The sequence below is a fragment of the Pristiophorus japonicus genome, chromosome 4 (genome assembly GCF_044704955.1).
Source record: "Pristiophorus japonicus isolate sPriJap1 chromosome 4, sPriJap1.hap1, whole genome shotgun sequence".
Lineage (NCBI taxonomy): Eukaryota > Metazoa > Chordata > Chondrichthyes > Pristiophoridae > Pristiophorus > Pristiophorus japonicus.
Window position 1 is genome coordinate 166,383,948 of NC_091980.1, and position 20,476 is coordinate 166,404,423.

The following is a 20,476-nucleotide window of genomic DNA, read 5'->3' on the forward strand; positions in this document are numbered from 1 at the left end:
GCCGACAACAAGGCCATAAATGCAAACGCATCGGCCCGCATACAGAGGTGGGCACTCACGTTAGCCGCCTATGACTACACAATTCGGCACAGACCGGGCACCGAAAACTGCGCCGATGCACTCAGCAGGCTCCCACTAGCCACCACTGAGGGGGCTACCGAGCATGCTGCTGAGATGGTCATGGCTGTTGAAGCTTTCGGAAGCGAAGGCTCACCCGTGACAGCCCGTCAGATTAAAGTCTGGACAAATAGAGACCCGCTATTGTCTCTAGTCAAGAAATGTGTCCTGAATGGGGACTGGGCAGTCACGTACAGGGCATGCCCTGAGAAATTTAAACCATTTCACAGGCGCAAGGATGAACTCTCGATTCAGGCCGATTGCCTACTGTGGGGAAACTGCGTAGTCATGCCCCAGATGGGAAGAGAGGTGTTCATCAGAGAACTCCACAATGGGCACCCGGGCATTGTCACGATGAAGGTAATTGCCAGGTCACACGTTTGGTGGCCAGGGATAGACGCAGATCTGGAACTTTGTGTTCGCAGGTGCAACACGTGTGCCCAGCTGGGCAATGCGCCCAGGGAGCCCCCCTTAGCCCCTGGCCATGGCCCGCCAAGCCTTGGTCATGCATCCATGTGGACTACGCAGGTCCTTTCATGGGGAAAATGTTTTTGGTTGTAGTAGACGCCTACTCCAAATGGATCGAGTGTGACATTTTAAATTCAAGCACATCCTCTGCCATGGTAGAAAGTCTACGGGCAATGTTCGCCGCCCACGGTCTACCGGACATCTTGGTCAGCGACAATGGACTGTGCTTCACAAGCACTGAATTCCAGGACTTCATGGCAGGCAATGGAATTAACCATGTTAGAACGGCACCGTTCAAGCCGGCCTCAAACGGCCAGGCAGAACGAGCAGTGCAGATAATCAAACAGGGGAAGCTCAGAATCCAAGGGGGTTCCCTACAAACCCGCTTATCATGCCTCCTGTTGGCCTATAGATCCCGACCACACTCGCTCACAGGGGTTCCACCCGCAGAGCTACTAATGAAAAGGACGCTCAAAACCCGGTTATCCCTTATACACCCCACCATGAAAGAAATTGTCGAGAGCAGGCGCCAGTCACAATATCACTACCATGACAGGAATGCGAGGGCGCGATGTACTGATGTAAATAATGCTGTTTTTGTCCTCAACTACGCTGCAGGGCCCAAATGGCTCGCAGGCACTGTGGTTGCCAAAGAGGGAAATAGGATTCTGGTAGTTAAACTTACCAATGGACAAATCTGCCGCAAACATGTGGATCAAACAAAAAGGAGGTTCAGCAACCCCATAGAAGAAGCAGAGGAAGAACACAATATAGAGTTCACTCCACCACAGGTGACCGAACACCAGAACCAAAGGGAGGAGAGCCCAGTCACTGTGGGCAGTCCAGACAGGCCTGAGGCACCGCAAACAGCAGACACTCAGGCCAGCGCCCAACAACCGGAGCCCCAACTCAGGCGCTCTACAAGGGAGCGTAAACCACCAGAGAGACTCAACCTGTGATCCCAATAAGACTTTGGGAGGGGAGGTGATGTCATGTGTTCAACCAGCATTGTAACCAATGTATAAACTGACCTAAGTTGTACACCGTGAGAACACTGACCACAAGGTGGGAGACACTCCTAACCTGGACCTTCAGGTATAAAAGGGGAAGCTCCATCCACCTTCATCACTTGAATGCTAAGGAATAAAGGACAGGTCACAGACTGACCTTCTCTCAAGCATGGGCCTCATGTGTATTTATACTGTATAGTAAGGTCGTATCAGATCCAGTCTTTCTTCAGATGTCAGTCCTGCCATCCCGGGAATCAGTCTGGTGAACCTTCGCTGCACTCCCTCAATAGCAAGAATGTCCTTCTTTAGATTAGGAGACCAAAACTGTACACAAGGTGTGGCCTGTACAACTGTAGTAAAACCTCCCTGCTCCTATACTCAAATCTTCTCGCTATGAAGGCCAACATGCCATTTGCCTTCTTCACCAACTGCTGTACCTGCATGCTAACTTTCAATGACTGATGTACCATGACACCCAGGTCTCGTTGCACCTCCCCTTTTCCTAATCTGTCACCATTCAGATAATATTCTGCCTTCCTGTTTTTGCCACCAAAGTGGATAACCTCACATTTATCTACATTATACTGCATCTGCCATGCATTTGCCCACTCACCTAACCTGTCCAAGTCACCCTGCAGCCTCTTAGCATCCTCCTCACAGCTCACACTGCCACCCAGCTTAGTGTCATCTGCAAACTTGGCGATATTACATTCAATTCCTTTGTCTAAATCATTAATGTATATTGTAAATAGCTGGGGTCCCAGTACTGAACCTTGCGGTACCCCACTAGTCACTGCCTGCCATTCTGAAAAGGACTCGTTTATTCCTACTCTTTGCTTCCTGTCTGCCAACCAGTTCTCTATCCACGTCAATACATTACCTCCAATACCATGTGCTTTAATTTTGCACACTAATCTCTTGTGTGGGACCTTGTCAAAAACCTTTTGAAAGTCCAAATACACCACATCCACTGGTTCTCCCTTGTCCACTCTACTAGTTACATCCTCAAAAAATTCTAGAAGATTTGTCAAGCATGATTTCCCTTTCATAAATCCATGCTGACTTGGACCGATCCTCATACTGCTTTACAAATGCGCTACTATTACATCTTTAATAATTGATTCCAACATTTTCCCCACTACCGATGTCAGGCTAACCTATCCATAATTCTCTGTTTTCTCTCTCCCTCCTTTTTTTGAAAAGTGGAGTTAAATTAGCTATCCTCCTATCCATAGGAACTGATCCAGAGTCAATAGAATGTTGGAAAATGGCCACCAATGCATCCACTATTTCTAGGGCCACTTCCTTAAGTATTCTGGATGCAGACTATCAGGCCCTGGGGATTTATCAGCCTTCAATCCCATCAATTTCCCTAACACAATTTCCTGACTAATAAGGATTTCCTTCAGTTCCTCCTTCCACCTTGGTCCCCTAGTATTTCCGGAAGGTTATTTGTGTCTTCCTTAGTGAAGACAGAACCAAAGTATTTGTTCAATTGGTCTGCTGTTTCTTTGTTCCCCATTATAAATTCACCTGATTCTGACTGCAAGGGACCTACATTTATTTGTCTTCACTAATCTTTTTCTCTTCACATATCTATGGAAGCTTTTGCAGTCAGTTCTTATGTTCCCTGCAAGCTTACTCTCATACTCTATTGTACTCCTCCTAATTAAACCCTTTGTCCTTCTCTACTGAATTCTAAATTTCTCCCAGTTCTCAGGTTTGCTGCTTTTTCTGGCCAATTTATATGCCTCTTCCTTGGATTTAACACTATTCCTAATTTCCCTTGTTAGTCACGGTTGAGCTACCTTCACCGTTTTATTTTTACTCCAGACAGGGATGTACAATTGTTGAAGTTCATCCATGATATCTTTAAATGTCTGCCATTGCCTATCCACCGTCAACCCTTTAAGTATCATTCGCCAGTCTATCCTAGCCAATTCACGTCTCATACCATCGAAGTTACCTTTCTTTAAGTTCAAGACCTTAGTCTCTGAATTAACTGCGTCACTCTCCATCTTAATGAAGAATTCTACCATACTATGGTCACTCTTTCCCAAGGGGCCTCGTACAACAAAATTGCTAATTAATCCTCTCTCATTACACAACACCCAGTCGAGGATGGCCAACTCTCTAGTTGGTTCCTCGACATATTGGTCTAAAAAAACCATCCCTTATACACTCCAGGAAATCCTCCTCCTCCGTATTGCTACCAGTTTGGTTAGCCCAATCAATATGTAGATTAAAGTCACCCATGATAACTGTTGTACTCTTATTGCACGCATCCCTAATTTCTTGTTTGATGCCATCCCCAACCTCACTACTACTGTTGGGTGATCTGTACACAACTCCCACTAGCGTTTTCTGTCCTTTAGTGTTCCGCAGCTCTACCCATACAGATTCCACATCATCCAAGCTAATGTCCTTCCTTACTATTGCATTAATCTCCTCTTTAACCAGCAACACTACCCCACCTCCTTTTCCTTGCTGTCTTTCCTTCCTGAATATTGAAGACCCCTGGATGTTGAGTTCCCAGCCTTGGTCACCCTGGAGCCATGTCTCCGTAATCCCAATTACACCATATTTGTTAACAGCTATCTGCGCAGTTAATTCATCCACCTTATTACGAATGCTCCTCGCATTGAGGCACAGAGACTTCAGGCTTGTTTTTTTAACACTCTTTGTCCTTTTAGAATTATGTTGTAATGTGGCCCTTTTTGATTTTTGCCTTTGATTTCGCTGCCCTCCACTTTTCCTTATCTCCTTTCTACCTTTTGCTTCAGCCCCCATTTTACTTCCCTCTGTCTCCCTGCATAGATTCCCATCCCCCTACCATATTAGTTTAAACCCTCCCCAACTGGCACAAGCAAACATTCCCCCTAGGACATTGGTTCCAGTCCTGCCCAGGTGCAGACCGTCCGGTTTGTACTGGTCCCACCTCCCTCAGAACTGGTTCCAATGTCCCAGGAATTTGAATCCCTCTCTCTGGCACCATTCCTCAAGCCATGTATTCATCTTAACTATCCTGCTATTTCTACTCTGACTAGCACATGGCACTGGTAGCAATCCTGAGATTACTACCTTTGAGGTCCTACTTTTTAATTTAACTCCTCGCTCCCTAAATTCAGCTTGTAGGACCTCATCCCATTTTGTACCTATATTGTTGGTACCTAAAAGCACCATGACAACTGGCTGTTCACCCTCCCCCTCCAGAATGCCCTGCAGCCGTTCTGAGACATCCTTGACCCTTGAACCAGGGAGGCAACATACCATCCTAGAGTCTCGATTGCAGCCGCAAAAAAGCCTATCTATTCCCCTTACAATAGAATCCCCTATCATTATAGCTCTCCCACTCTTTTTCCTGCTCTCCTATGCAGCAGAGTCACCCATGGTGCCGTGAACTTGGCTGCTGCTGCCTTCCCCTGATGAGCCATCTCTCCCAACAGTACCCAAAGCGATATATCTGTTTTGGAGGGAGATGACCACTGGGGACTGCTGCACTACCTTCCTACTCCTGCTCTACCTGATGGTTACCCATTCCCTATCTGCCTTTGTAACCTTTACCTGCGGTGTGACCAACTCACTAAACGTGCTATTCACGGCATCCTCAGCATTGCGGATGCTCCAGAGTGAATCCATGCGCAGCTCCAGTGCCGCAATGCGGTCTGTCAGGAGCTGTAGCTGGACATACTTCCTGCACACATAGTCGTCAGGGACACTGGAAGTGTCCCTGATTTCCCCACATAGCACAGGAGGAGCATGACACGGGTTTGGACTCTCCTGCCATGACTTAACCCTTAAATTAATTTAATTTGGCAACAATGCCAAAGGTTTCTTACTGATAAGAAAAAGAAAAAAGACAAAGAAAAAGAAAAATTACTCACCAATCAACCAGCCAATCACTTACCCGCCTGGCTGTGATGTCACACTTCGATTTCTTTTTACTTCTTTGTTTTACCTTCGGCCTTAATCTCCCGGGGTGTGTTGCTCCTCCGACTCCCCGCGCCTTTTTATCAGGGCCTCGATCTCCCGGCGTGTGTTGCTCCTCCGACTCCCCAAGCCCTTTTATCAAGGCCTCGATCTCCCGGCGTGTGTTGCTCCTCCGACTCCCCACGCCCTTTTATCAGAGCCTTGATCTCCCGGCGTGAAGGCCAGCGTAAATTGCGTAAACGGGGTTTCCACAGATCTTCTACCGGAGTTATGGCGACCAATCAAGAGGGAATTACTAGCATGGGTTCATGCTGAAAAGTTGGGATGGTGGCAGGGGGCCCTGCAAATGGTCTCAGGTCTCTGAGGACGATGGTGTGAGCAGTACGATTGGACTCAGTATGCCTGGGCTACTTCCTGCTCCTGACCACTATCCAGTGACCCTTTGCAAAACACGAAACAGCCTCAGCTGCGATGCCCTCCAAAGTTAAATAACTTGTCAACACTCATATTTTTAGGCTCACTCTTGAACAGTTGTCACTTGGTGAAGTGCCAGAGAACTGCTGCAAGTAACAGTTTTCATGCGAGGTGCAGTAAGAGGTAAACAAAATCGGAAGACAGGACGGGGCAAATAACGGATTACAACAACAGCAACAATTTGTATTTATACAAGTGTCTTTAATGTAGTAAAATGTCCCAAAGCGGTGTTATAAGACAAAAAAAATAATAAATATGATCTCGAGTCACATAAGAAGAAATTACGGCAATGACCAAAAGCTTGGTCAAAGAGGTAGGTTTTAAGGAGCGTCTCAAAGGAGGAAAGAGGTAGAGAGGCAGAGAAGTTTAAGGAGGGAGTTTCAGAGCTTAGGACCAGGTAGCTGAAGGCCCGGCCACCGATGGTTGAGCGATTATAATCAGTGATGTGAGTTGTGAGGCTCAAGGAGATTACCGAGATAGGGAGGGGCGAAGCCATGGAGGGATTTGTAAACAAGGATGATAATTTTGAAATCGAGGCATTGCTTAACCGAGAGGCAATGTAAGTCAGTTAGCACAGGGGTGATGGGTGAACGGGTCTTGGTGAGAGTTAGGACACGGGCAGCCAAGTTTTACTTACCAAAATGACGCGATAGCTTGACTGCATAACTCCTGGGAGCTTCACTTTCCTCACTCGTTTGGCAAATGTGACCTGTCTGTAAATGAGGAAATCTGGCCTGTCCCTGAATTTCTCTGTCATCTCTGTGGCGGTTTGCACTCTGCTCAACAGCCCATCCACACGAAGCATGCTGTTGTACTTCATTTTCCTGTCAGTCTCTGGCTCAGATGATCTATACACATGCTCTGCAAAAAATAAACACCAGGGAGGGGCAGTATAGTAAATGAGACCTTCGGGACCGGTCCGCAAGTTAAAGCTTAAAGTGACCCACAACATTTCACAACTCCATTGTCCAGAGTCAATTATTTTTTTATTGTCAGTTCTTCTTCCTCCTCTCATGAAATATCAACACTTGTTTGTGTGCGGTTTCATAGCCACTGACAGTCCTCACCTCCATGACCTCCCCCTAAATGACACTTCGTCTGTCAGCTTAGGCGGTGAGTGATTGCAGGTTACTCTGTCATGGGGGGCATCGCAGCCCAAGCTCAACATTGTCCTCAGCCCATGGCCATGTGTTCCAGCAGTGGTTGCTGGATAGGGATCGGGAGTTGAGTCCCATACCCTGGTGGTGGATTAAAAGCTTGGGCTTTGGACCCTTGCCTTTGGTTTCCCGATACAATAAAGCAAGGATAATAATGGTGAAGGGGGAAGGTGCTCAACTCCCTGGTGTGTGCTGAGTTAGCCGGACTCGGGCAAAGCAGCAGTAAGGGTGTTACCACTAACTAGCCTCTGCCCCCTGAATTCGGGCTCCCCACTCCTGACCTCTATCTGCGGGAAAATGCCTATGTGGACATCACATGAGGGATAGGATTAGTCTCAACTTTTTTGCAACCCACCCCCCTAAAAAATAAACAATGACATTGCTTCTTGACATTCACAATTGAATAATGACCATTTAAATGAGTACCAAAGGGTGACTTGCACCCAATGAATTGTACTCTGGCAAGGCGTCAGCAGCTTTGGTTTTCCGATTTACATTATTTCAACGCCAGTGTCAAAATAACGTCAATGATTTAAGGAGAGCAACGACTTGTATTTATACAGCGCCTTTAGCACAGTGAAACGTCCCAAGACACTCCATAGTAGTGTTATGAGATTAAAACAATTGCCATCGAGCCGCAAAAGTAGAAATTAGCGCAGGTGACCAAAAGCTTGGTCAAAGAGGTATGCTTTAAGAAGTGTCTTGAAGGAAGACGGAGAGGCAGAGAGGTTGAGGCAGGGAGTTCCAGAACTCGGGACCTAGACAACAGAAAGCATGGTCACCAATGGTTGAGCCATTATAATCAGGGATGCTCAAGAGGGCATAGTTAGAGGAGCGCTGACATCTCGGGGGTTGTAGGACTGGAGGAGATTATAGAGATAGTGAGGGACGAGCCATGGAGGGATTTGTAAACAAGAATGAGAATTTTGAAATCGAGGCGTTGCTTAACCAGGAGCCAATGTAGGTCAGCGAGCACAGGGGTGATGGGTGACTGGGGCCGAGCTGAGGACTGCTCTCCCTCCTTGTCAGCCCCAACGCATGACCTTTTTTAGGCCAAAAATAAATTCTTGGCATCCTCTTAGGGGCTCTTCCGCTTCTGGCAGCAGTTGGCTCCCTTTTAGTGGCGAGAATCCTGGGTGCAGAAGTAAACAGGCCCGATCCAGGAGAATGGTTCGGGGTCACAGTGGTGTCGGGTGGTCTGCTAAGAACAGAATCCAGCACATAGCGTAGGGCAGAGATTAATCTCGAGATGGCTGCGCTCCTCAAATTCTGCCCTCTTGAGCATCCCTGACTATAATCCTCAACCATTGGTGGCCGTGCCTTCAGCTGCCTCAGCCCTAAGCTCTGGAACTCCCTCCCTAAACATCTCCACCTCTCTACCTCTCTTTCCTCCTTTAAGATGCTCCTTAAAACCTACCTCTTTGACCAAGCTTTTGGTCACCTGCCTTAATTTCTTCTTTGGCTTGGTGTCAAATTTATTTTATTTTTTGTCTTCTAACACTCCTGTGAAGCGCCTTGGGGTGTTTTACTATGTTAAAGGTGCTATATAAATACAAGTTGTTGTTGTTAATCACACAGTGCATAAACTGCCTGCAGGCCGGACTTGTTCTTACAATCCAGGAGACCCCAGAAGGGCCATAATGTAACCCTTCTATAAACTATGGCTGCCAGTCATGTATCCGCTTTCTGAGCAGTTTCATTGTCCTTACTTGTGAGTGCCAGCGGCCGGCCTTTTTTAAAATACTCTGTGATGGACCGAGTTTTCATGTTACGTTCAATTTTCTCCAGCATGTCCTTTCTGTTGGCGTACCATTCTGTCACCTTCACAAAAGAAGTACCTGTGAATGATTAAAAAAAAGGTTTTGAAACTCTTGTTATTCTACCTTGTGCTCTATCCTTTACTACTCATTCTTAGTGAGGTGATTATTTGTATATAGAGAGCTTTGAGACTCTGACTTCTATCAAGCATTCTTCAACAACAAGCTTGGCTTCCAAATAGATTGCATTCAGAGAATACCGTTCGTTTACTCACTAGAAGTGTGCTTCCTGTTGAAGAACTAAGATGGGCCAAATTACCTTCTTCACCTGTAATGATCTTGTGAAATTCATGAAGCTGTTGTAGTGAGGAAGTTTGTTTGTTCTTGACTGGCCAGCGATACACGCTCACTTCTTGCAGCAAAGTGTCTCCAGCCAATGAGAGGAACATCGAGCACAAACCCCCTCATTTTAAGGTGGCATCTGCCAACTTTCAGTCACTTTTGTTGTCGATATTATGGAGACATCTGTAGTTCACCCGGTTCATTGTGTGGTACCTAGAACAGAGAGCTAATATGTCACAAGCAAGGAAGGCCCGATGAAGAGACGTTCTTCTGATGTAATCCGTCCAGAAGATGCTTCTGTTATGTTCAGAATAAATCCACAGGACTATATCGCAAGCTCAAACTGTTGTGACCTTGGTCTCTTTATTCAGACTCCAGAGTGGGGAAGCAGCATGGTGAATCACCTTTTATACCTGCTTGCCCCAGGGTGCACAGGTGACCCTTAGGTCTCCCACAGGTGTGCCCCCAGTGGCAAGTCTTACATTTTGGTAAGGTGTACATGCATACATAACATCACTCTCTCGTAAAGTCTTTTGTAAGTTGAAGCGATCTGGCGCCCCACGTCCCCGGTCAATCGCCTGGGTTGAAGTCTTGAAATAGTGGGTTAATCCTCATGGTCGACGATGAGGTTGATCGTGTTAGTGGGTCGCTGGGGGCCAGATCCTTTCACGGTGGTTCATGGTTATCTGTAGTTCGCAATTTGGTCTTGTCCAAATGCTTTATTCGTTAGCCCAGTACATGGTTTCATAATCAAACGCTCCATTTTCATTACATGCACTCCATTCCCCGCCTTGGCTAAAGCAGTGCTAGCGGCCCAACTGGGGCCCTGAACATGGTCTACATCACTTATTCTGATGTCGCGTGGAGGGGCCGTGCAATTATGATGCATTCTCTGCTGATGGCATATGGAAGGCTCGGTTCTGAGTGCTTCTGTCTGGTGACTGCGTAGCACCCAGGATATCCGGGTCTGTAGGGAGCCTACCGTGACACTCGTGGTTCTAGGTTTAATGATTTGGGCTGCCTGCTCCGGGCTATTGTCGCTGACCTTGAGGTCTGGCAAGCCCAGGATGGCCGCAATGGCCTTGAGACTTTTGGAAGTGATCCCCATGGTCCCTGGGCCGTAGTATGGGGACCCCGGACCACCGACTGTGTGTAGCCACCCTGCCTTACTTTGCAACGTGGGGATGGGTCTTTCGTCTCTGCGACGGATAGGTTGCCACATCCCGTCTAGCAGTTCACCTTTGACAGGTGTTAACGTGGGATCCTGGCTGGTCCAGGTCCTAAGCTGGGGGGCTGTTACGGTTGACCCCTCACTTTCAAGCACTTCCACGACCACGAGTGGGTCTGCAGGCTGCACCGTTTCCACCCCGGTGGTGGGCAACGGTAGCCAACTGAGGGCATTAGTGTCGTTCTCAGTGCCTGGCTCATGGCAGGTCATGTTGCAGTGCAGAGACAGTGATAGACCTTCTCAAAACAACGCATCGATAATTGTGCCTCTGCTCTCCCAAGCTTGTGGGATGAGCAGCTTGTCTGGTCGAGCACATATAGGAAAACTCTTTGGTACGTCTCTTTAGTTCCGTGAATACGGACTGCAGCTTTGTTTAACTTATTGGATACATTTTCAATCGTTTGGGGCTCGCCCGCTACTTTTGCTTGCTGCACAACACACCCAACCCCGTGCGGTAACATCTCACTTGCTATGAATACTTTGTTAGATACATGTACAACTGGTTGGGGTTCACCCGCTACTTTCCTTGCTGTACAACACACCCGACCCCGTGTGGTAACACATCACTTGTTACAAATTCTTTGTCAGATACATATATGACCGGTTGGTGTTCGCCCGCTACTTTGGCTTGTTGTAAGGTACCCACAACCCCATTTAATGGTACAGCATTGGCCGCGAAAGACCATTCACAAGGGTTACATAGTATACACAATTTATTGGAGCGTAGTGGGTTCCTGTCCTTCTCAGCGGCTGCCCCTTTACCTTTGCCCCAAACCCAGTCATCTTCCTTGCTGGGCGACACATCCCTCCGTTCCGTTGCGGCGACCTCACGTGGTCTGGACGCTCTCTCGTCCTGTGGTCTGGACGCACTCTCATCCCATGGTCTGGATGTCCTTTCGTCCGTGTCTGTGATGCCGACTGCCATGATCTTCCCCCCAGGTATTTTGCCTCTGGCATCGGTAAGACGCATCTGGGTTGTTTCAACTGGAGTCCCACTCCGCATGGTCGACCTGGAGCCTCTTCCATCGTCGCAAAGAGGTTGTTGGCTTCGGGTAGTGGGTACCGCGCCTGTACCACTGCTCGGTTGATCTTCATCTCCTCGTGGTCGTGATGAGCGGCCTGTGCCTCGGGGATCTGCAATTGGATCTGCACTTCGATGCCTGATTCAGCTGAAGGCGAGGGTTTGCTCAGCCTCAGAGAAGGGGAGACCTCGTTCGCTGGAGAAGGTACGCAGAGGTCTTCCCAGTTCCATTGAATCTTCCGCATCCACCTCCTGCCAAGCAGCTTTGGCCCATCACCTGAAACAATCCACAGTGGTAAATCGTGCACTGCTCCCTAATGGGATATTCTTATGTCCGCACTACCAATAACTGGTATCAGTTCCTTGGTGTAAGTGCACAGCTTTGCCTGAATCGGGATCAGCTTGGGTCGCTGTGCTTCGTCACCCCACAGCCTCTCGAATGCCTTCTGGCTCATAGCTGATTGACTCGCCCCCGTGTCTAGTTCCATGGAGATTGGAGTGCCATTAAGTTCAACTTTTAACATTATCGGAGGGCTTCTGGTGGTGAAGGTGTGTATCCCATATACTTCCTCTTCATCCTCAGGTTCAGTTGCCTCTCCTGCTCGTTCATCGTGATCCTCGCTGGATCGGTCGTCCTCTTCTGACTCTGCCACATGGTGAGTCAGAGATCGTTTGCACATTCGCTGGAGATTCCCCATTGTTCCACAGTCCTTGCACACATAGGGCTTAAATCAACATTGATGAGCTCTATGGCTGCCCCCGCAGCGCCAACATGGTGCTAATGGATACGTATTCACGCCCCATAGTGGACTCTGAGTCACTCTAGGCTTAGGTCTGGCCTCTGCAACCATGTGGGCCCTGCCCTGTGCCGTTCTGCCTGCTGAAAACATTATTTTGTGCACGGTGCTTGCCGGTGAACTTCAATTCTGTGAAGATATCTGTTTCGTGTTATCGCTCGTGGATATGAAGACTTCGGTTATCGTGATCGCCGTGCTCAGATCTAGGGATTCGGCAGACAGTAGTTTGCGAAGAATGACCTCGTGGCCAATTCCAAGCACAAAAAAGTCCCGCAACATTTCCCCCAAGGATCCTGTAAAGTCGCACTGCCCCACAAGGCGTCTTAGGTCAGCGACAAAACTTGCCACGTTCTGGCCCTCGGAGCGATGGTGCGTGTAAAAGCGGTACCGGGCCATCAGGATGCTCTCCTTTGGCTTGAGGTGTTCCTTAGCCAACGTACACAGCTCTGCATAAGATTTGTCCATTAGTTTGATCGGTGCCAGCAAATTTTTAAGGAGGCCATATACCGATGACCCACATATGGTGAGGAGAATCGTCCTGCGCTTGATCTCTATTCCATTCGTGTCCAATTCGTTGGCCACAAAGTACTGGTCGAGGTGCTCAACGAAGGCTTCCCAATCATCACCCTCAACAAATCTCTCAAGAATACCAACGGCAGCCATTACCGCGTGAAAGTTCGTGATCCGTTACTCGTCGCCAATTTGTTATGTTCAGAATAAATCAACAGGACTATATCGCAAGCTCAAACTGTTGTGACCTTGGTCTCTTTATTCAGACTCCAGAGTGGGGAAGCAGCATGGTGAATCACCTTTTATACCTGCTTGCCCCAGGGTGCACAGGTGATTCTTAGGTCTCCCACAGGTGTGTCCCCTAGTGGCAAGTCTTACATTTTGGTAAGGTTTACATGCATACATAACAGTTTCAGTGTCAGCTGTGGCTCAGTGGGTAGCACACTCGCCTCTGAGTCAGAAGGTTGTGGGTACTTATGTGCTCAAGTCCCACTCCAGGGACTTGAGCACATAAGTCTAGGCTGACACTCCAAGGGAGTGCTGCACTGTCAGAGGTGCTATCTTTTGGATGAGACGGTAAACCGAGGCCCTGTCTGCTCTCTTAGGTGGATGTAAAAGATCCCATGGCACTATTTCGAAGAAGAGCAGGGGAGTTATCCCTGGCGTCCTGGTCAATATTTATCCCTCAATCAACAAAACAATACACATTATCTGGTAATTATCACATTGCTGTTTGTGGGAGCTTTGCTGTGCGCAAAAATGGCCAACGTCGAGTACTTCAAGCACTGGCACTCTCAGAACATTGAGTCCAAGATGTACAGAAAGGTCGCAAACACAGTTGAAGCAACAACATCACTGAATGGGCAGTACTTAGTGCCACTGTGACACATTCTGAAATATGATGAAGAATGGTTAGTGATAATCTGCTTGTCGAGTCCAGTGACCAGGCAGGCAAGAATGAGATGCACCAACACAATCTACTGAGCTGAGATTGGGTCGGAAATGCGAAAGAGCAGCACACAGAGAATCATAGAATGATACAGCACAGAAGAAGGCCATTCAGCCCATCACGCCTATGCCGGCTCTTTGAAAGTGCTACCAATTAGACCCACTCCCCTGCTCTTTCTCTATAGCCCTGTAAATGTTTAGACTTCAAATATATATTCAATTCCCTTTTGATTTTTTTAAATTGAATTGTTTCCACCACCCTTTCAGGCAGCGCATTTCAGATCATTAACAAGTTGCTGCGTAAAATAATGTTTCCTCATGTCGCCTCTGGTTCTTTTGCTAATTACCTTAAATCTGTGTCCTCTGGTTACCGACTCCTCAATCATGGAAAAATTTCTCCTCATTTACTCTATCAGAACCTTTCATGATTTTGAACACCTCTATAAAATCTCCCCTTAACCTTCTCTGCTCCAGCTTCTCCAGTCTCTCCACATAACTGAAGTCTTTCATCCCTGGCACCATTCTAGTAAATTTCCTCTGAACCTACCCACACACAGAAAGTTGTCTTATCATGGAGAGTTGCTACTTGACTGAAAAAAGGGGGTTAAAATGTAATTGAAAACATGCAAAAAAAAATTAACTTCCAATGTGCGCTTGCTAGTTTAGTACTGAGCCACACAGGCCAGGAAGTTCCAAGGTTCCATCACCAGCCCAAGTTGAGATTGTTGATCTCCCGATTGCCAGACAGCGGCCCCTGCTGGAAAGTGCATGACTGTTGGAGTGGACGCTGTCATCATCATCATCATCATAGGCGGTCCCTCGAAACGAGGATGACTTGCTTCCACGCCCCAAAAAAAGGATGAGTTCACAGGTGTTTCGAAAGAAGAACCCGAACTACATCCTCAAGGTTGGAAGATGTCTGTGTGTGGATTTTTTTAACGTGTGGTGGCCGTTGCACACCAGCCACCACACGGGCTTGACAGAGCTAGGTCTTGGTCCAGTGGCAAGGATTACCTAAGACAACTGGAGACCTGCTCTGCTGCACGGACCCAGCGCGCACACAAATCGCAGTGTGGGCTGGCCCGTGCTGCCCTGGGCCCCTGGGCCCTAAACCACTGAAACCACAGCTGACATGTAAACATGTACAGTAAACTTGAAGGCAGGGTAATAAGTAATGTTTCTTTGAGGGCTATAAACATGGAGACATTTTTTAAATTAAGTCTTTTTATGCCTCTCTTTCAACCCCACCCTCTCAATACTCCTCCTTGTGTTTAAATCCCTCCATGGCCTCGCCCCCTCCCTATCTCTCTCACCTCCTCCAGCCCTACATCCCTCCAAGATCTCTGCGCTCCTCAGATTTTGGCCTCGTGTGTCCACAATTTCACTTTGCCCCTCCATTGCCTTCAGCTGCTTGGGCCCTAAGCTCAGGAATTCCCTCCCTAAACCTCTCCGCCTCACTCTCCTCGTCCAAGATGGTCCTTAAAATGTACCTCGCCTGTCCTAATATCTCCTTGCGTGGCTTGGTATCAAATTTTGTTTGATAATCGCTCCTTGAAGCCCCTTGGAAAGTTGTACTACGTTAAAGGTGCAATACAAATGTAAGTTGTTGTTGTTTAACTATATTGGATTCTCAAACAATTGGGGGGGAAATTCCCAATGAATTGGGTATGGGATGCCAAATCAATTTTTAAGTTAAGAGTCCCAAATATTTCAGAGAGTTAACTGGCCACATCAAACACTAAAGATGTGGTACCCCTTAATGTAAATAGCAGCAAAATCATAGAATAGTACAGCACAGAGGGAGTCCATTCGGCCCATCGAGTCTGCGCTGGCTCTTTTTCAAACAGCAATCCAGTTAGCCCCACTCCCACCCTGTTCTGTCCCCATATCCCTGCAATTTTTTCTCCAAGTACTTATCCAATTCTGTTTTCAAGGCTACTATTGAATCTGTATCCACCATCCTATCAGGCAACGCATTCCAAATCCTAACCACTCGTTGCATAAAAGTTTTTCCTCATGTTGCCTCTGGTTCTTTTGCCAATCACCTTAAATCTGTGCCCTCTGGTTACCGACCCTTCAGCCATTAAAAGCAGTTTCTCCTTATTTACTCGATGTAAACCCTTCATGATTTTGAACACCTCTATCAAATCTCCTCTTAACCTTCTCTGCTCTGAGGAGAACAACCCCAGCTTCTCCAGTCTATCCACGTAACTGAAGTCCATCATCCCTGAAACCATTCTGGTAAATCTCCTCTGCACCCTCTCCAAAGCCTTGACATCCTTCCTAAAGTGCGGTACCCAGAATTGGACACAGTACTCCAGCTGGGGCCAAACTAGTGTTTTATTGAGGAATAATAAAAATATTTGAACTCTATGACAAAATACACAATTAAAAATATCCAAGCTCAAAATATGTTTTGTCATTAATTTTCAACAGTTTCATTCTCCCTACCCAGTCAGAAAGCTTTCAACACGAGCAGACCAAAGCTTCACATTCATTCCTTGGCACAGACGTGGTGTAACTGAGCGATGCAGATCAGAACTGACTCTCGGACTTGTCCTGAGTGAACAGATCCCAGTTACAGCCGTAGCAAGGGCAGTACAATTATAGAATCATAGAAATTTACAGCACGGAAGGAGGCCATTTCGGCCTATCATGTCTGCACCGGCCAACCAAGAGTTATCCAGCCCAATCCCACTTTCCAGCTCTTGGTCCGTAGCCCTGTAGCTTATGGCACCTCAAGTGCACATGTGGATGCTGTATTGGGACTGAGTCATGCAGACCAGGAAGTTCTCGATCTGCTTTTAGATCTCCGGATCCCAGCCACACAGCAACCCCCGGTTGCTGGACAGTGCATGACATCGTGGACGCTGGATGAGGACTGAACGGGCTTGGCTACTGCGGTGTATGTAGCACACAAATCACTGACTCCACACGGTCTGGTGTTGATATAACTGCTGTGACCTTAGTCCTTTATTGTGTAACTCCAGAGTGCCTCTCAGGTGTGGTGGGCAGCCTTTTATACTCTGTCTTTCAGGTACTTTCAGGTCTCCCACCACAGCGCCCTCTGTGGTGCACCATTGTACTTATACATTTAATGTACCTGGACAATACATAACATCTCACTCCCCCCCTCCCCCCTCCAGTTCCAAAAGCCATTGCCGGTGACCTCGGCCTTGTTCATCCAGGTTGATTTGTGGGTGTGAGTCCATGACCATCCACTTCCCTCTTCTCCCCGATGTGGAGGATCCGGTGCAAGCATGTGGTATTTGCAGTCCTTGCATGGATGATAAGCTACACGAGCATAACCTCCAACAGAAAGCAGGTATACATAGGCGGTACATTTGTATGGTACATATAGTATGTGGTACAAATGTTATGTCAAAAGGTTGCAGGTACACTAAACAGTTATTTAATTCCAGCTCCTCTGGGTGAGGTACGGGACATGGATCCATGTCCCTTTTACAAGAACCTTGTGGTACTAACTCTTTCCGTAACTCATATCCGTAATTTTAAACACAGTGACCATTCAGCATTAAACTATTAATTCTTATCATAAATCTGTCATCCTACATTCACATAGCTCATTTAGACTCGCTCTTGCCTTACAAAAGTCTTTATGTGGGGGCCGCCAACGGTGTAAGGCCCTTTTAAGACTCCCGGGTGCATTTCCCTTTTAAGACGCCATCTTGTGGCTCCCACGAGGCCTTCCTTTGGGCACCGCCATCTTAGATGCTCTGCTGGCCTTTGTCTGCAGAGCTCCGTTGCCACGAGGCTCACACCATCTTGAGCTCGCTGGCGAAGAAAGGACAGAAGGGACAAGGAAGAAAGGAAGGGAAAAAAACGGCCCAGAGCAACCCATCTTGGCAGAAGTGGCTCCTTGGACTCAATCAGTCACAGTTCCTGTGAGTCCCTCCGTGCTTGCTGCCTCATCCGCCGCTCTAGCTCGCGTTCTCCCGAGTCACGCCAGCCGCCGCCACAGTCTCCGCTCCCACCGTTGTCTCCGCACTTGCCGCCTCTCCTGCGGCCGCCGTGGCCGCCACCATCGCAGCCACTATCACCGCCCAGCTTTTCCTCTGCGTGGGCCCCCCGGATCCGCCGGCCCTCAATTGACCTCCCACTCATCGCCCGCAGCGCCCCGCCGGCCCACACCCCAGCAATCGGCCCGCACCTGCAAACTTGTTCTTCCAGGGTCTGCTAGTCTGTGGAGGCTGAGGCTGCAGGATTGCTTGGGGTCAGGAGTTCTGGGCTGCTCTCGCCTGTGTGTGGATTTAGGCTGCAGCTCCAGCTCGGTCGGCGCTGTACTTTGGGAACCCGGGGAGCAGCAGTCTGTGGAGGAATGAAGTCTTCCCAGCTCCCACGGACCTTTCCCATCCATCTTCTGCCGAGGAGCGTCGGCCCATCGCTTGCAATGACCCACAAAAGTAAACCGTGTGTCTCGCCCCCGTGAGATACCTGCACATCCGCTCCGCCAAGAACAGATATCAGTTCCTTGGTGTAGGTACGCAGCTTTGCCGTGACCGGGACCAACTTGGTTCGTGCAGCCGGGTTACCACACAGTTTTTCAAAAGTTCTCTGACTCATCAACGATGGACCCGATCCCGTATCCACTGCCATACTCACTGGGACTCCCGTCAATTTTTACTTCCATTATCACTGGGGGCGAATCGTCGGACACGTGTACAGTCCCAACACCTCATCTTCTTCTGCCTGCTCCTCGCTGAACAGTGGATCATCCACCATCTCCTCAGCCACATGGTGAGTCCGATTCCTTTTACACATAAGCTGAAGGTGGCCTTTCAGGTGGCAGGTATTGCACGTATACTCTGCAAACCTGCACCGGTGAGCCCCATGCCTTCCTCCGCAGCGCCAGCATGGTGCTGCTTGATTGGCCCCCCTCAGCGGACTCTGAGTTCCAGGACCCCGAGGTCCGTGCTCTCTGCCCCGGGCAGAGCCACGTTCTGCAGTTTTGTCCGTGGTGGGCGCTATCCTGTGGACAGTGCCTGCCGGGTTCGAGACTGTGTGGATCATTTACTTGGTGCTGCAAGTCAAGGTCATATATGCCCGGCTGATGGTGATGGCTTTTGTCAGGGTGACTGTGGGTTCCGTGGCTAGCAGCTTGTGAAGGAGGCCCTCATGGCCAATCCCCATAACAAAAAGGTCCCGCAACGCCTCGCTAAGGTGTGCGCCAAAATCACACGGCGCTGCGAGTCTCCTGAGGTCCGCAGCATATTTGGTGACGTCCTGGACGACGGGTCTGCAGTGATGGTAGAATTTGTGTCTGGCCGTGAGGATGCTCTCTTTTGGTTTCAACTGGTCACGAATGAGTGCGACCAGCTCCTCATATGACTTGTCCCTGGCGCTCGTGGGTGCCAGCAAATCCCTGACGAGACAATAAACCTCATCGCCACAACTGGAAAGCAATTATCGCCTTACGCTTCTCTCTCAGTGCGTCCGTGTGCCCCGTCAGGTCGTTTGCTGTGAAGTAGTACTCGAGCCTTTCCGTAAAGGCCTCCCAATCATTGTCCACGGTAAAATCCTTTAGCGAGCCCAGAGTAGCCATGATTGCGTGGAGTTCGTCCGCTTCCTCGTTGCCAATGTGGTGTATGTCGCACACAAATCACTGACTCCACACAGTCTGGTGTTGATATAACTGCTGTGACCTTAGTCCTTTATTGTGTAACTCCAGAGTGCCTCTCAGATGTGGTGGGCAGCCTTTTATACTCTGTCTTGCAGGTACTTTCAGGTCTCCCACCACAGCGCCCTCCGTGGCGCACCATTGTACTTATACATTTAATGAACCTGGACAAAACATAACAGCTATGATCCCCCAACAATGCTTTAATAGCTTGTCGTCACACATTCCCAAGGCTCACACAACAAGACTGGTTGATCTGGGCTGCCAGCAGCCATTAAACTGTCCCTGACATGAGCCAGCGTCTTAAGGAGAGAAAGGAGATAATAATGAAGAAAGTTGATGAAAACATGTAAAACGATGAAAACTTACATTCAATGTCCTCATATTCAATCAGTCGCTTCACCATCCCGTCTATGTTCAAGTATGGCGCATACTTTTCTAAATTTGCCTTCTTATATTGAATTAACTTCTCACCTTTTGGACAGCGTGTTTCAATGTCTGTGAGAAATACAAAATTCATTTTAATTTTACTGTTTCGCACAGATTTGTGGGCCAACTTTACGTGATCATGCTCCCTGGGCGAGTCATTTTTTTATAAAATAGAATCATGATGGCCCTGAATTTGCAGTCAGAGGCTTCCCATGGGGAAATGCCTCCAATCTGCAAATAAAATGCCTGCGTACCTGGTGGTCCGGGAGGTACAGAGATTCACGGTCCTGGGGCTCTCTGGGTACCCGCGGGTAGTGGCCCACATATCTCAGGGGCGCATGCGATTCACAAGCATGTGTAACTCGTACATGCCCATAGAGGCTGCAAATTACAGCCAAAAATCTTACAGCCTGTGCCGGCTCCTTGAAAAAGCTATCCAATTAGTCCCACTCCCCTGCTCTCTCCCCATATCATTGCAAATCTTTCCATTTCAACTACTTATCTAAGTCCCTTTTGAAATTTATTATTGACTCTGCTTCTATCACACTTTCAGGCAGTGCATTCCACATCATAACAATGTGTTGCGTAAAAGAAATTTTCCTTTTCTCCCCCACTGGTTCTTTTACTAATTATTTTGAATGTGTCCTTTG

At 48.1% G+C, this 20,476-nt stretch overlaps 1 protein-coding gene across 4 annotated transcripts in view; it reads right to left on the bottom strand.

The window, feature by feature from the left end:
- Positions 1–20,476, bottom strand: part of ccdc135 (coiled-coil domain containing 135) — a 284,493-nt gene that overhangs the window by 139,915 nt on the left and 124,102 nt on the right. For all 4 annotated transcript variants that reach the window (XM_070878800.1, XM_070878803.1, XM_070878802.1 and 1 more), the window contains exons 10-12: positions 19,767–19,895; positions 8,866–8,994; positions 6,637–6,860 (exon numbers count right to left, since the gene is read on the bottom strand). In XM_070878800.1, coding sequence (XP_070734901.1) covers positions 6,637–6,860; positions 8,866–8,994; positions 19,767–19,895 — 482 coding nt within the window. The remainder of the gene's footprint in view (positions 1–6,636; positions 6,861–8,865; positions 8,995–19,766; positions 19,896–20,476) is intronic.